Source organism: Trifolium pratense, linkage group LG5 (genome assembly GCF_020283565.1).
Source record: "Trifolium pratense cultivar HEN17-A07 linkage group LG5, ARS_RC_1.1, whole genome shotgun sequence".
Classification (NCBI taxonomy): domain Eukaryota; kingdom Viridiplantae; phylum Streptophyta; class Magnoliopsida; order Fabales; family Fabaceae; genus Trifolium; species Trifolium pratense.
In genome coordinates, this window is record NC_060063.1 from 38835703 (window position 1) to 38850189 (window position 14487).

The window sequence follows — 14487 nt, forward strand, 5'->3', positions numbered from 1 at the left end:
AATGAGATATATTATAAGTAAAAATCAGCCTCGTCAGCACAAGGTGTGCCAGGATAGACTAACAAAGTTTAAAAAGAGACAAAGAAAGAAAAAAACAAAAATCATACAAAGCTCAAATATAACAAAGGACTAGACCACCAACTATGGTAGTTTGAAACTAAACTAACACTCGTCGTCTTCAATCACCTATAGGAAAAGTTTGATCTTGTCCAACAACTGATGAAGAGTGCTGTTTGAGCCTCTGAACAATATATGATTTCTTTCCGTCCACACAACTCATACGCTAGCCAGCCAAAAGAGCTGCAAAAAAGACCGCATGCTCAAAATCCACCAACTGAACAAGTAAATTGAACAAAGTGATCCTGGATAGTAGTGGAGCTCAGCGATGAAATGTCAATCCAAGTGTAAACTAGAGCCCAAAGTGAACCAAAGAAGCTGCAAGAGATGAATAAATGATGAGCCGACTCTGCCTCCCCACATCCAGATACGCATAAATGTGCTGCAAAAGATAAGATGCCTCGAGTGACCAGATTGGACTTTGTGGGCAACCTGTCACGCAATAAATGTCACGCAAAGATGAAAACCTTCAAAGAAACCTGAGGGTGCGCTCCGCGTCATCTATAATAACCACAAGCATGACCTTTGTTTTTCCTCATATTCCTCAATTTGTTTAATCACCACCTTTCGATTCTTTTTTTTTTTTCCTTTTCCTTTTCTCTCTTCATTCAAATCAATGGCTCAAAAAACATTTTACCCTAAATTAACATAAGAGAATTCTCTCTCCTATACTTATTCATTACACCAGATCCACTTCTACTTGATTACCAAGCTAAACCAAGAATTTAATACTATTTATTAGAGATTATGAGGAAGCTCTGATTGAAAAGAAGGAGTTATAATGATGGACAACACTTACCGCAGTCAAAAAAGGACACAGTTTAACACATTAAATCTCAATCACTCAGCTCATTTCACATTAGTCGGTTTAGATCATATGTATTATAATTAAAATGATTTTAACCATCTATGTCAACGGTTTTACAGCAGCAAATCTGTTCCTTATGAGGATGATGTCAACCAAGAGTGTTGATCACAAGAATCATCAATTCCCCATCTCACAACAAATTTCTCAACCAATTGAAAAAAGCGAAAAATTAACTCAAGGATAAGGGCTTATTTACCACCCCACCTTTTTGGAGAAATGATTAATCATATCATATACTATGATAAAAAAGAAATCAAGCACGTGTGTGAAGACAAATATTCTCATCTAAATAATTAGATGATGAACACAAATTCAACTTTATTCACATTAAAATCATGGTCATTATAAGGCATATTATGTGGGTATTATTCAACATCGAAGTCACTGGACCAATGTGGCACGAGGAGGAGATGGGAAAAAGAGAATGTGCGTCCTAAAGCCCTACATTTTTTATGGCTCAATATCTAACTTTGTTTTCATTGGCTCAATTCCCTCTCAAGTTGTTGTGTATGTGCTTGACTTTTCTTAAACCACGCTAAATTCGTTTGTCAGACCAATACTTTCTTGTATAGGGTAAAATTTGTGGCTGTATATTAAAATAAGAGGGATAACAATAATCACAGGCAGTAAATAAACACCATAATAAAAGAGAGGAAGAAACATACAAGAACTAACCTTCGATCCTAATTCTACTATTTTCTTGAATCTTTACCTGTGGCCAGACTCAATTTTTTTTAATAGCAAATATATTATATAAATATAAAAATGAAAAAAAAAATGCATGAGAATGTTATGAAAAACAATTGAGGTATTGGAAGTTCATTCTACCAGAACCCAACAATTTCAAAGGTAAGACATAAAAACAAACAAGCAAATAAACTACAAGGAAACAATGATACACAACACCAACAATCTAGAACCCTTCAAAGGCACCACAATGAGAAGAAGAATACCGCTCAGGACGATCGAGACAAGAATCAACCACAGGCAGGACAAAACACCAAGATGGCTTCCAATCGCCATGACCCATCGAGACCCAATACGACACCCCAACATACAAACTCAACCGATTCAAGCATAAAGTAGGGTAGATACCCCGCTCGTAAAAGGAATAGGGGAAGCCCGAGTTTTTACCTAGAAATCACTTCCAAGATATAAGTTGACCAGACATTCGAAATAAAAGGTCCCTTCCAAAAAGAAAACATAATTTTTAAATTTTCAAATAGTTCACACAATAGTTTGCCAAAATAACAACCACCCAATTTATTTTAAGTATTTCACTTTTGCCAAAATAACAACCACCTTATAATCATGATCATTATAGGGAAAATTATGTGAGTATTTGTTCAACATCACAGTCACGGGACCAATGTGGCACGAGGAGGAGATGGGAAATTGAAGAAGAGTCACGACCATGGTGTTGGGTTAATGAGAATATGTGTATCCTAAAGCCCCTACAATTTTTATATGTCTCAATATTTAACTTTGTTTTCATTGGGTGCATGGGATAGGGCGTTGGAACCTACCTCTAATTCTTATTCCCTCCCAAGTTGTTGTGTAATTGACTTTTCCTAAATCTTCAAGAAATGTAGGGATACTAATTAAATTAGACATTTAATATGGTGGGTGTTAATATAAGATGACATATGATTATTATAAATTTGAGAACTATAATATTATAGTAATAATATTGGATGTGTTTGGATATTATTTTGTGAAAAAAAATGGTTTGATCGGATTATTTATTTACTTTGATTGAAGTAAAATTTAAGGTAGATTGGATTAGTTATTGTCTTAAAATCGACCCAAAAACGGTACAACAAACACTCCTACTTTTTGCTTAAAAAAAAATCCTACTTTTAAGTAGGCTAACCGTTTGTTGAAATAGATATCATATTATATATTTAAGATTCGTTTGTATTGAATTATTTAAATTTATATATTAACATAAATTTTGTGGGAGTATCTAAGGGAATTTATGAAAATAGCTTATTATAAATTTTCAGCTTATATATTTTCATAAATTTTCCGATATAATTTATAAAAGCCGCTTATATATAATTTATAAAAATAGGAAGGGGAATGTCATAGATAAAAGAGATGGTTGTTATAATTTATAAGTGTTAAATGTTGCCACATAAATATATTTTTATTCTCTCAATTCACTTGAATTGAGAGCATTGAATTTGTAGCCTTTTTTTTTTAAGAAGCTAAATTAGCCCACCCAAATTGACGCCAGAGAGAATCGAACCTCAGACCTCAGGAGGAGCACACTCCCAGGTCCCAAGTCAATACCAATGCATCAACCCAAGCGGGTTTATTGAATTTGTATCCCTTGATTTGGTATGTGTAAGAGAAGAAATAGAAAGAAAGGGTAAATTCCAAAGTGAAGGTTTTCCGATTAAGAAACATGTAAAAAATGGAGAAAATCCTTTCTCTCACACTACATACGCATTTCCCAATAATTGATATCCTTCCTACAAATTATAGGATATATATCCAACGAAGAACTTGTAGGGTGTAGTACACAAAGAATAAATTATTTCATTTCAATCAAATTTTTATCATATATAAAAACCAGATATTAAAATCTTGACCACATATATAAAGATCTAAATCTTTTAACATTTATATTAATTCACTATTATTTGAACATCCTCATTTCCACTCAAACAAATTTACTCCTTAACTACACCCAAATTATATTTCTCTACATTCTTTCGCACACTTATATTTTTCTTAAGCAATAGCTAGAGTTAATCAAAAGGTTGCCTAACCTTGTTATTCATTGTCCAATCAATTACCTTAATTTACTATTCATGAGACTATTTTGCATGTGTTAATTATTACAGTTTTAAGTGCTTAAAACTTAAAATCACAATGCTGTAATAAATTCACATTGTTACACACAATACGAAATCATATTACAAATCGGTCAGCTCATATTGTATCTTAACAAAATCAGTATAACATAATCTCAATCAATAATTTCTAATCATATAGTCATGATTAATAACTGTGCGAAAACCGTGTGGATATTTACGGTAGGAAATCCTGCTCCTAGAATAAGTTATTCTCCTCAAAATCAAACAAAGATTCTCTAAAGTGGGGGTAACAATACTTTGGAATGGAATCCACAAGAATCAAGAACCCCTCCCCCACCCCATCTCCCTCCCCATTCCGATTAAGACCAATGCACATGAAATTTAACATCCTTTCTTCAAATGTACATGCTCATAACACTCCCCAAGGCCCACTTTAGTTATTCTTATATCCATCAATTGGAACAATTTTGACTATTTATAAATAAAAAAATTTAAAAAATTGATAGCATTTTCACCCCATCATTTCATTTATAAATACCCCATTCACTCATCCCCAACTATCATTTCACAAAACCTTAAAAAAACACAACACACTTTATACTTGTTTATTTCTTTCTTTCTTTCTTGCTCCTCTTGCACTAATCTAAGAATGTCAGGGGTTTGGCTTTTCAACAACGCTAACGGCGTGATGAGGCTAGTGGACGGCTCAGAGGCCATGGAAGGCGGTCGCCATGGGTCAGGTGGACGGCGCAAGGTGCTTGTTCACACCGCAAGCAACGAGATCATCACATCTTATGCGGTTTTAGAGCGAAAACTTTATTCCATGGGATGGGAGCGTTACTATGATGACCCTGACCTCCTTCAGTTCCACAAACACTCCACCATTGATCTTATTTCCCTTCCTATGGATTTCAATAGGTTCAAATCCATGCACATGTATGACATAGTTGTGAAGAACAAGCACTCCTTTGAAGTTAGGGACATGATGATGTAGGCCAACAAATTAACAACAATTAGTCTCTATGCATGACCATGTAATTTGTTTGGATTCTTGGTTTTGCTTCTAAGTTGTGTGTTTCTTGGTTTGATTTTTGATTAGTGTGACTTAACATGAATATTGTTAATTTGTCACATTATTATTATATTCTATGTATATTTTGAGCATAGGTTTAATTTGTGTTTTGAATACTATACTATATATATGTAATATAGAGATACTACGGTGTGTTTGTGTTTGAGTAGCTCTCATTTGTATGAGAGTGCTGTAAATCTTAATTTGTAGTTGTTTTAAAGTTGAAGTTTTACCAATTTAACTCGTGTGTGCTAATTAAATGTTCACATTTTTGTGCTTCTACTGCTACTTCTCTATCCTCACATAAATTGAGGGTATATGCTCTATGCTGACATGACACCAATCAAATTCAGCCATATACGTGTCCAAGTCAAACATAAATAATTTTTTACCAAAACGTAATTTTGACTACTTTAATTTTCAAATAATTATATTTTAGGTTACTACTTTTCATTAATTATATTTTAGGTTACACACATTCATATCATTTACTAAAAAACACTTTTCACAAATCTTATTCATCTTTTCTTACAGATCATCTTTTCTTTCTCCGTAAGATCAAAAATTTTCGCCGTCGCTGCTTCACTTATGATCCTTCAAGATCGCCGCTTCCTTAGGCTCCGGAATCACTTCTCCATCATCGGCCTCTTCACAATTGACTTTCAGAATTTTGTTTCGGCTACGTTTGTTCCAGAATCGGTTCATCTAGGTAATTAACATTGATTTTAATTTTTATTCTCTTGTATGTTTTAATCACTCTCTGTCGATTTAATTACTTGAGGGATTTGTAATTGTTATTTGAATTGTTAAATTGACAAATAGTGATTAAAACATACAAGAGAATAAAAAATAAAATCAATGTTACCTAGATGAACCGATTCTAGAACAAACGTAACCGAAACAAAATTCTGAAAGACAATTGTGAAGAGGCTGATCTTCAAGGATCACAAGTGAAGCAGCGACGACGACAAGTGAAGCGGCGGCGACAAGCGAAGCGCCGGCGAAAAAATTTGATCTTACGGAAAAAGAAAAGATGAATCCATGAGAAAGATGAATAGAATTTGTGAAAAGTATTTTTTAATAAATGATAAGAATATGTGTAACTTAAAATATAATTAATGTAAAGTAGTAATCTAAAATATAATTATTTGAAAATTAAAGTAGTCAAAATTAGTTTTGAAAAAAATTATTTATGTTTGACTTGCACACATATGACTGAATTTAATTGGTGTCATGTCAGCATAAGGCACCTACCCTCGAGGGTTAATTAGAAAAAACCCCAGTTTTTCAATGTTCATAAATAATAAACACTTGTATAAATGTGTATATACAGAATTTAAAAACTATGCATTGATCTATTCGACAAGAGAGACGCTTTCTCATATAGGGGATTCCTTAATCAACTTCAAAATATCTTCTTTCTGTCAATGATGCAATTGGTTATACAGTTTTACTAGTAACTGTTAGAAATACGGTATGATAATCCTGGATATCTTTGCAGAATCGTGTTCGTTCACTTTCCGAACAAAGTATTTCGACCCTATTCTTGTCTGGGTTCACGAAATCTTTGCGGGGATAATTCTCGAAGAGCAATATGTTTCTGACAATAGAGAACAGATCAGAATGTAGAGAGGAAGTATTTTTCTAGTTCTTAAAACCGAGGCCAAATGACTCCTTATATAGGAGACCAATAACAGAAAACGAACAGGCACACCTTTTCGGAAAAAACGGTCATGTCTGTTGGGAAAGGGTACGACTATTCAAACGGTCATGTCTGTTGGAAAGGGTACGACTATTCAAACAGTCATGTCTGTTGGGAAAGGGTACGACTATTCATGTCTCTTGGACCCCGGCAGTGCGCTGCCCCGCACCCCGCCAGGGGCTACACCCCTTGGAACCCCGTTTCAATTATTCGTATTCAATTACATGTTTGGCTTGACGAGCGTGCACTCCGCACTACCCTGACTCGTTTCAAACTTAACGCATAATTGCATTGGCCTATAGTAAATCACATTACTACCAAAATACATTGTTGATACTAAAATTACCAACAAACTCCCCCCATTTTAGTATAATCCTTGATTTACTTACAGATATAACGATCAAACAAATGCATAAACGAAAATGTCTTGCGATTGAATTTTCATCTTAGTACAAATACACATTCCAAATACTCGAAAATCGGGGTGTCACAATGATTGAACCCGTCAATCCATTTGAATATCTGAAGATATAGTACACATATGTTTCTTACAATACTCTACTATTCATACTTGACACTTTACAAGCCATGTGTCCTTATCCATTAATAAGCATATAGGAAGCCAAGTCCAAGCTTCTTGAAGCGGCAAAACTTCATGCTTACATAGGTGATCCTTTTTAATCTTGCACCTGCATTTGCAATTTTTCAAAAGAACCATTAAAAAGATATACTTTAACCTAACCATCACTTGCAGGTCTGAGCACATACCTTGGGAAGATAAACACAATTGCTCCAATCTTTAATTATGATCTTTCCACATTGAATTCTGCTTCTAACGTTGTATTAGAAGGGAATTGGGTATACCATAGCTAATAGATTTAAATAGACTTTAATCCCATCCCAATTACCGACTTCTTCACTAAGTCTCTAGCTAACCCCTTCGTCAAGTGGTCAGCTAAGTTTTGTTGCGACCGAACAAACTCAATAGATATCACCCCATTCATGATTAATTCCCTAATCATACTATGTCTATAGACTTTCCCAAATGTCTAGACTTTCCATTGTATATTTGACTATATGCTTTAGCCAGTGTGGCACTACTATCACAACGGATAGAAATTGGTGATATCGGTTTAGGCCATATTGGAATCTCATATACCAAGTTCCTTAGCCATTCTGCTTCTTTACCAGCAGCAGCTAATGCTACAAACTCAGATTCCATTGTGGAACTAGTTATACATGTTTGCTTCTTGGAAGCCCATGAGATGGCACCTCCCCCAAGCAAGAACACCCATCCACTTGTAGAGGATGAATCTTCAACATTATTTATCCAACTAGCATCCGAATAACCCTCTAATACCAAAGGAAATCCCATATATGACAATCCATAATTCATAGTACCCTTCAAGTACTTAAATACCCTAGTTATCGCATGCCAATGATGTCTACTAGGATTACTAGTAAATCTGCTCAACTTTCCAACCGCATAAGCAATATCTGGTCTAGTGCTAATCATAGCATACATCAAGGAGCCTATAGCTCTTGAGCATTCGAGTTGATCCACAGGTTTACCTGTATTTGGCATAAGCTTTTCTCCCGAATCCATGGGAGTACTTACTGGAGAACAATTTTCATAATTGAACTTCTTGAGTATTTTCTCAATGTAATGAGATTGTGTAATTATAATCCCCTTATTCTCCCATTTAATCTTAATACCAAGAATAACGTCCGCTTCTCCCATATCTTTCATGGAGAACTTTGATGACAAGAAATTCTTTGTTTTATCAACTTGATTTTGGTCGGTGCCAAAAATCAACATGTCATCAACATATAGACAAATGAAAACTCCTTTACCGGATGTATCAAATTTGCTATATACACATTTGTCAGCTTGGTTTAGAATGAAACCATTAGACAAAACAACCTCATCAAACTTTTGATGCCGCTGCTTCGGAGCTTGTTTCAGCCCATACAACGACTTAACTAGCTTACACACTTTATGCTCATTACCAGGCATTACAAATCCTTCAGGTTGCTTCATATACACTTCTTCTTCCAAATCACCATTCAGAAATGCTGTTTTGACATCCATTTGATGAATTACTAGATTATGAATAGCCGCCAAGGCAATCAACAATCTAATAGTAGTGATACGAGCAACTGGAGCATAGGTATCGAAGTAATCAATCCCTTCTTTTTGTCTAAAGCCTTGGATAACCAATCTAGCCTTAAACTTGTCAATTGTACCATCGACTTTCATCTTCCTTTTGAAGATCCATTTGCAACCCAATGGTTTGCAACCAGGTGGTAAATCAGATAATACCCAAGTATTATTTTCCATGATAGAACCAATCTCTTCATCAATTGCTTCTTTCCAAAACACAGAATCTCGAGATTTCACAACTTCATCATACGTTCTTGGATCCTCTTCTATACTATAACAATAATAGTATTGTGTATCAATCTGGTCCTTTGATCCCTCAACTAAATATAGTTGAAAATCAGAACCATAAGATTTAGCTTTTCTAGCTCTTTTGCTTTTACGAGGTTCGAATGTCTCACTTGCTACTTCATTTGAATGATCATCCTTTAGAGATTCATCCAACTTTGGTATAAGGTCCTTTGGTCTAGGTGTAGAAGAGAAACAATTCTCATCAAATATCGCATCTCTCGATTCTATAATTGTGTTAATAGAGATCGAGTCATTAGGTTCTATAACATAAAACCTATAAGCATTGGAATGCTCAGCATATCCAACAAAGATGCAAGCTACACCCTTTTCACCCAAAGTTTTCCTTTTAGGATCCGGGAGTCTAACCACGGCCCTGCAACCCCAAACACGTAGAAAGTTTAAGTTGGGTCGTTTCTTATACCAAAGTTCATATGGGGTAGTCTTATTCCTTTTATTAGGAACCCTATTTAACAAATAGCAAGCCGTTAACATGGCTTCTCCCCAAAACCCTTCACTTAAACCAGAGTAAGATAACATGGTATTCACCATTTCTTTAAGAGCTCTATTTTTCCTTTCAGCCACACCATTTTGTTGAGGTGTATAAGGTGCCGTAGTCTCATGAATGATTCCTACGGATTGGAAAAATACAGGATCATAATATTCACCACCTCTATCCGTACGTAATGTTTTAATCATCACATTCTGTTGCAGTTCAACTTCAGTTTTATAAATTCTGAATTTATCTAAAGCTTCGTCCTTAGCATGCAATAAATAAACATAGCAGAATCTAGATGCATCATCTATGAAAGTGATAAAATACTTTTTATGCCCTAGTGATGGAGTAGCATGCAAATCACATAAATCACTATGTATCAATTCAAGTATAACAGATTTTCTTGTTATATTTTTAAAAGGTTGCCTAGTGATCTTTGTTAACATGCAAGTTTTACACTTTTCATTATTTTCATTAAAAACAGGAATTAAATCGTCTTTAGACATTTCATGCATTCTTTTATAATTTACATGTCCTAAACGAGCATGTCATAACGAAAAATTGATAACATTCGAAGAAGACATAAATATCGAACCAGAATCTTTAGGAACTCCATTCAAATTCATCATAAACATTCCATTATTATAATATCCAAATCCTACAAACACACCAAACTTCGATAAAATATATTTATCGGATTCACACACTTGCTTGTATCCAAGCTTATTCAATACAGGACCAGAAATTAAATTCTTACGTAACTTAGGAACATACAATACATTAAACAAAGTAATAGTCTTTCCAGAACTGAATTCTAGCACCACGTTTCCTTTGCCTTCAACGGGAGCGAAGTGATCATCTCCCATGTATAGAACAGAACCATCTTCCACTGGAATAAAAGTCTTGAACCAGAAACGATCCTTGCAAACATGTGTTGTGGCGCCAGAATCAATCCACCACGCGATAGCATCATCCTTGGTTTTCGGATTTGTCCTTAGACCCCTTTCCTGAACCACTTGCGTTCGCGTTGTCGTGCTTTTTGCCGAAGCGGCAATCCTTCTTGAAGTGACCTGTTTTTCAGCACTTCCAGCATTCTAGTTTCGGTTTCTTGTTAACACCGAAATTGCCCTTTTTGTTATTGAAAGCACGCTTCTTTCCTTTGTTTTTGTTGTTATCGTTCTTACCACCCTCTTCGATCATATTAACCGAGGGTCCAGCAATTTCTTTGCCTTTTCCTTTGTTATCCTCATGCGCTCGTAGAGATTCCTCTATGCGCAAGTGACTTCCAAGTTGGATTAAAGACAGTTCGTCTTTTCCATGTTTCAGATTGTGTTTGAAATCCTTCCATGAAGGAGGCAACTTATCTATGATGCTTGAGACAGATATTGTTTCATCCATCTTCAATCCATGTTGTGTGAACTGTCCAAGGATTCGGAGGAGTTCATTGAATTGTTCCATGACAGACCTCGATTCAACCATTTTGTAATTGTTGAAATCGGTCACCAGGAACTTTTTACTGGATGAGTCCTCTGCCATGTACTTGGCTTCGAGACAATCCCACAATTCCTTTGCAGATTCCACGTTTTGGTAAATATCAAATAAGGGATCAGACATACCGTTAAGAATGTGCCCTCTGCATATGTAATCGTCGTTCTCCCACTTTGATCGGTGTCTCAGATTTTCAACCGTGTCATCCTCCCCAATTTCTGGAATCGGTGTAGACAGGACGTGCACCACCTTCAACGTTGTCAACATGAAATGCATCTTCTTCTGCCAACGCCTGAAGTCTTGTCCTTGAAACTTGTCCAATTTTCCGAAACTTTTAGTCATCTCCTTGACGGTGTTTCCTCCTCCAGCCATGATTATCAGAAAAACTACTTTGTTCGTTTGTTAGAAATACGGTATGATAATCCTGGATATCTTCGAAGAATCGTGTTCGTTCACTTTTCGAACAAAGTATTTCGACCCTATTCTTGTCTGGGTTCACGAAATCTTTGCGGGGATAATTCTCGAAGAGCAATCTGTTTCTGACAATAGAGAACAGATCAGAATGTAGAGAGGAAGTATTTTTCTCGTTCTTAAAACCGAGGCCAAATGACTCCTTATATAGGAGACCAATAACAGAAAACGAACAGGCACACCTTTTCGGAAAAAACGGTCATGTCTGTTGGGAAAGGGTACGACTATTCAAACGGTCATGTCTGTTGGAAAGGGTACGACTATTCAAACAGTCATGTCTGTTGGGAAAGGGTACGACTATTCATGTCCCTTGGACCCCGGCAGTGGGCTACACCCCTTGGAACCCTGTTTCAATTATTCGTATTCAATTACATGTTTGGCTTAACGAGCGTGCACTCCGCACTACCCTGACTCGTTTCAAACTTAACGCATAATTGCATTGGCCTATAGTAAATCACATTACTACCAAAATACATTGTTGATACTAAAATTACCAACAGTAACACTGTATAACCAATTGATACACATTTGGATAACAACCTGTATGTTTGACAAATTTAAAAATATAAATAGCGCAGACATTGTTTCATCAGTTGGCAAAGTAAATGATAATATTTTAATTCCTCAAAAGTTTTCTTTTAATTTTCTATTAAGATCAAAACAACCGTATTTTTTTTTATGTTGACTGGTAAGTGCTAAAAATCAGCAATTTTAGATATGTAATTTAAACATTTATTGACTTGTTTTGTAAGTTATTTTAATTGGGAAAACCCAACTATGCGTAAATATTAGATTTTCACGTATTTTCCGTCTCTTTTGTAGATTTTATTAGTTTAATGGAAAAAGGGAAGCAGGTAGACTACATACTTGGAGACCGATAAAAATTACAACATCCGTCCTAAGCTTATCAAAAAAAAAAAAAAAAAAAAAAAAAAACAACATCCGTCCTAATTATAAGATTCTGTTTGACAAAAATGTACTATTCATTTTCCTTGTTTTGACCGTATTTTTTTAATAATATATAAATGTAAATATTAGCATATAAGATCTTCTTCAATTTGTTTCGATAAGTATTTTAAAAATATTAAATTTTTATAATTTTTATTAATAGACAATTAAATATATTAGTGATCAAAGTTGTGCATTGGCATACGTGCAGTGGTCAAATAGAATCTTATAATTAGGGACGGAGACATTATAATATAATTGGACCTAGACACCATTTGTCCCCTTAACTAATAAAGAATCTTTTCTATTGGACCAAAATGCAGCACTGATTTTTGTTGTTAGCTATTAAGCTTCCTTGACTTTTAAGAATAGCATAAAAAGGTGTAACCACCGCCTTGTACTGGCTTAGCATTCTAGTTATCTTTGAAAGCCTATAAAAGGACATGCATCGGCCATTTCAAAATCATTCATTCTGGCAACACCAGAACCTCATAGAAACAGAGGAAATGACTCACGGTGGAGGAGAAAATAGTGGATACTCAGAGCGACCAAAGAAGAGTTGTGGATGTTGTGACAAGTATGAGTTAAGTTTCACATTGTTTAGAAAAGTGGAAGTTGAACACTTTATAAGTGAGAGGACCCGTAAACCTAACACCTTAAGGTTTTTGGTTAATGTGTGGTGTCTAACTCACTTGTAGAGTTGTTCTTAATTCCAATGTGGATGATCTCCCGACTACCTCCTCGTGATGTACCCAACAACGAATTCAACTGCATTTAATTCTTTCTGTTATTGGGATTAGGTTAAATGATTATTAGACTCGGAAAGCTCTTATATTGATTAATCGCTCGAGACATCGAGGTTTAAAGGAATAAACGGAACTCTTGTCGTGCTCTGGATACTGACACGTATGTGAGCGATAGGTGAAAGTATAATTGAAATTTGAAAAGTATATAAATCGATTTAAGAGTTTTCATTAGTTAATGATATGTAATCCCAGTAACTTTATCTCTGTGTTATTTTCTTCCTAAATTTCTATGTGTTGTAAGTTTGGAATTTAACAAACTTCTTTCTCTATACTTAGAAAAATATTAATTGTTGAATGACATTAATATTACATCAATCCCTACGAAGACGATACACAAAAATACTTACTTTTGATACTACATCATTGACACAAATAAGCAAGCAAACATACTTGATATATATCAACAAACTTGCGGTCGATCACTAAAAGGAAAGCCCAATTAAAATTGGATCAATTATTTGCAATTTTGAGTTTAATTGCGGAAACATTTTCCTCACATCCTTACAATTATACTTTTACCCCTACAAATTTATTTATTTTCTCTATTTTATCCTTTATTGTTTTTGGTAGAATAGTTTTACCAATTATTATTTGAGTTAAAAAGAAATTTGACTTCCAGTGACAGACAAAGCTGTCACTAAAAGTAAAAATTCTATAGATAGATCTTGTTTTCACCATCCGGTTTCTTATTTCTTACCGGAACACCTTCTTTAAAAATTCTAGTATAGTGATTTAAGTACAAGAAATTTGACTTATAGTGACAGACAAAACTGTCATTAAAAGTCAAAAATCTGTAGATAGATCTCATTTTCACCTATACAATTTTTTGATGTTTAGCTTTTTGTTTGTCACTATATTTAAAAGGCTTAATTAGTAAAATGGTCCCTTAAAGATATTTAAAAGGCTTTAAGGGACCAATCTGAAACCAAAAATATTTTTAAGGGACCATTTTACTAATTAAGCCAAAATATTTAAAATATCTTGTATTTAAATAAGTATACCAGAAATTCTAAAGAATGTGTTCCGGTAAGAAATAATGAACCGGATTACATTAAAAAAGAGTTCCGGTACATGTGAAGACGCGAATATTTTTCACTTTTAGTGACAGCTTTGTCTGTCACTGTAAGTGAAATATCTTTTAAACTCAAATAATAAAGAGTGTAAAATTATTCTAACAAAAAAAATTGTATAGGGTAGAGGTATAATTGTAGGCATGGGAGGAGAATTTTTCTTAATTGTATACCG

General features: G+C 34.6%; 2 protein-coding genes across 2 annotated transcripts; one reads left to right on the forward strand and one right to left on the reverse strand.

Moving 5' to 3' along the window:
• The first annotated feature begins 4339 nt into the window (after positions 1–4339).
• On the forward strand, positions 4340–5117 carry LOC123885195 (flowering-promoting factor 1-like protein 1). The gene has a single exon (XM_045934460.1). The coding sequence runs from the start codon at positions 4460–4462 to the stop codon at positions 4802–4804; it is 345 nt and encodes a 114-aa protein (XP_045790416.1). The 5' UTR covers positions 4340–4459; the 3' UTR covers positions 4805–5117.
• A 5489-nt stretch (positions 5118–10606) lies between these two features.
• LOC123886625 lies at positions 10607–11396 on the reverse strand. The gene has a single exon (XM_045935929.1). It carries the CDS (start codon positions 11387–11389, stop codon positions 10607–10609), a length of 783 nt encoding a protein of 260 aa, XP_045791885.1. The 5' UTR covers positions 11390–11396.
• Between the last annotated feature and the right edge of the window lie 3091 nt (positions 11397–14487).

Coding starts and splice junctions, on each gene's coding strand:
- LOC123885195 (XM_045934460.1), top strand. CDS start 4,460: ATGTCAGGGGTTTGGCTTTTCAACAACGCTAACGGCGTGATGAGGCTA.
- LOC123886625 (XM_045935929.1), bottom strand. CDS start 11,389: ATGGCTGGAGGAGGAAACACCGTCAAGGAGATGACTAAAAGTTTCGGA.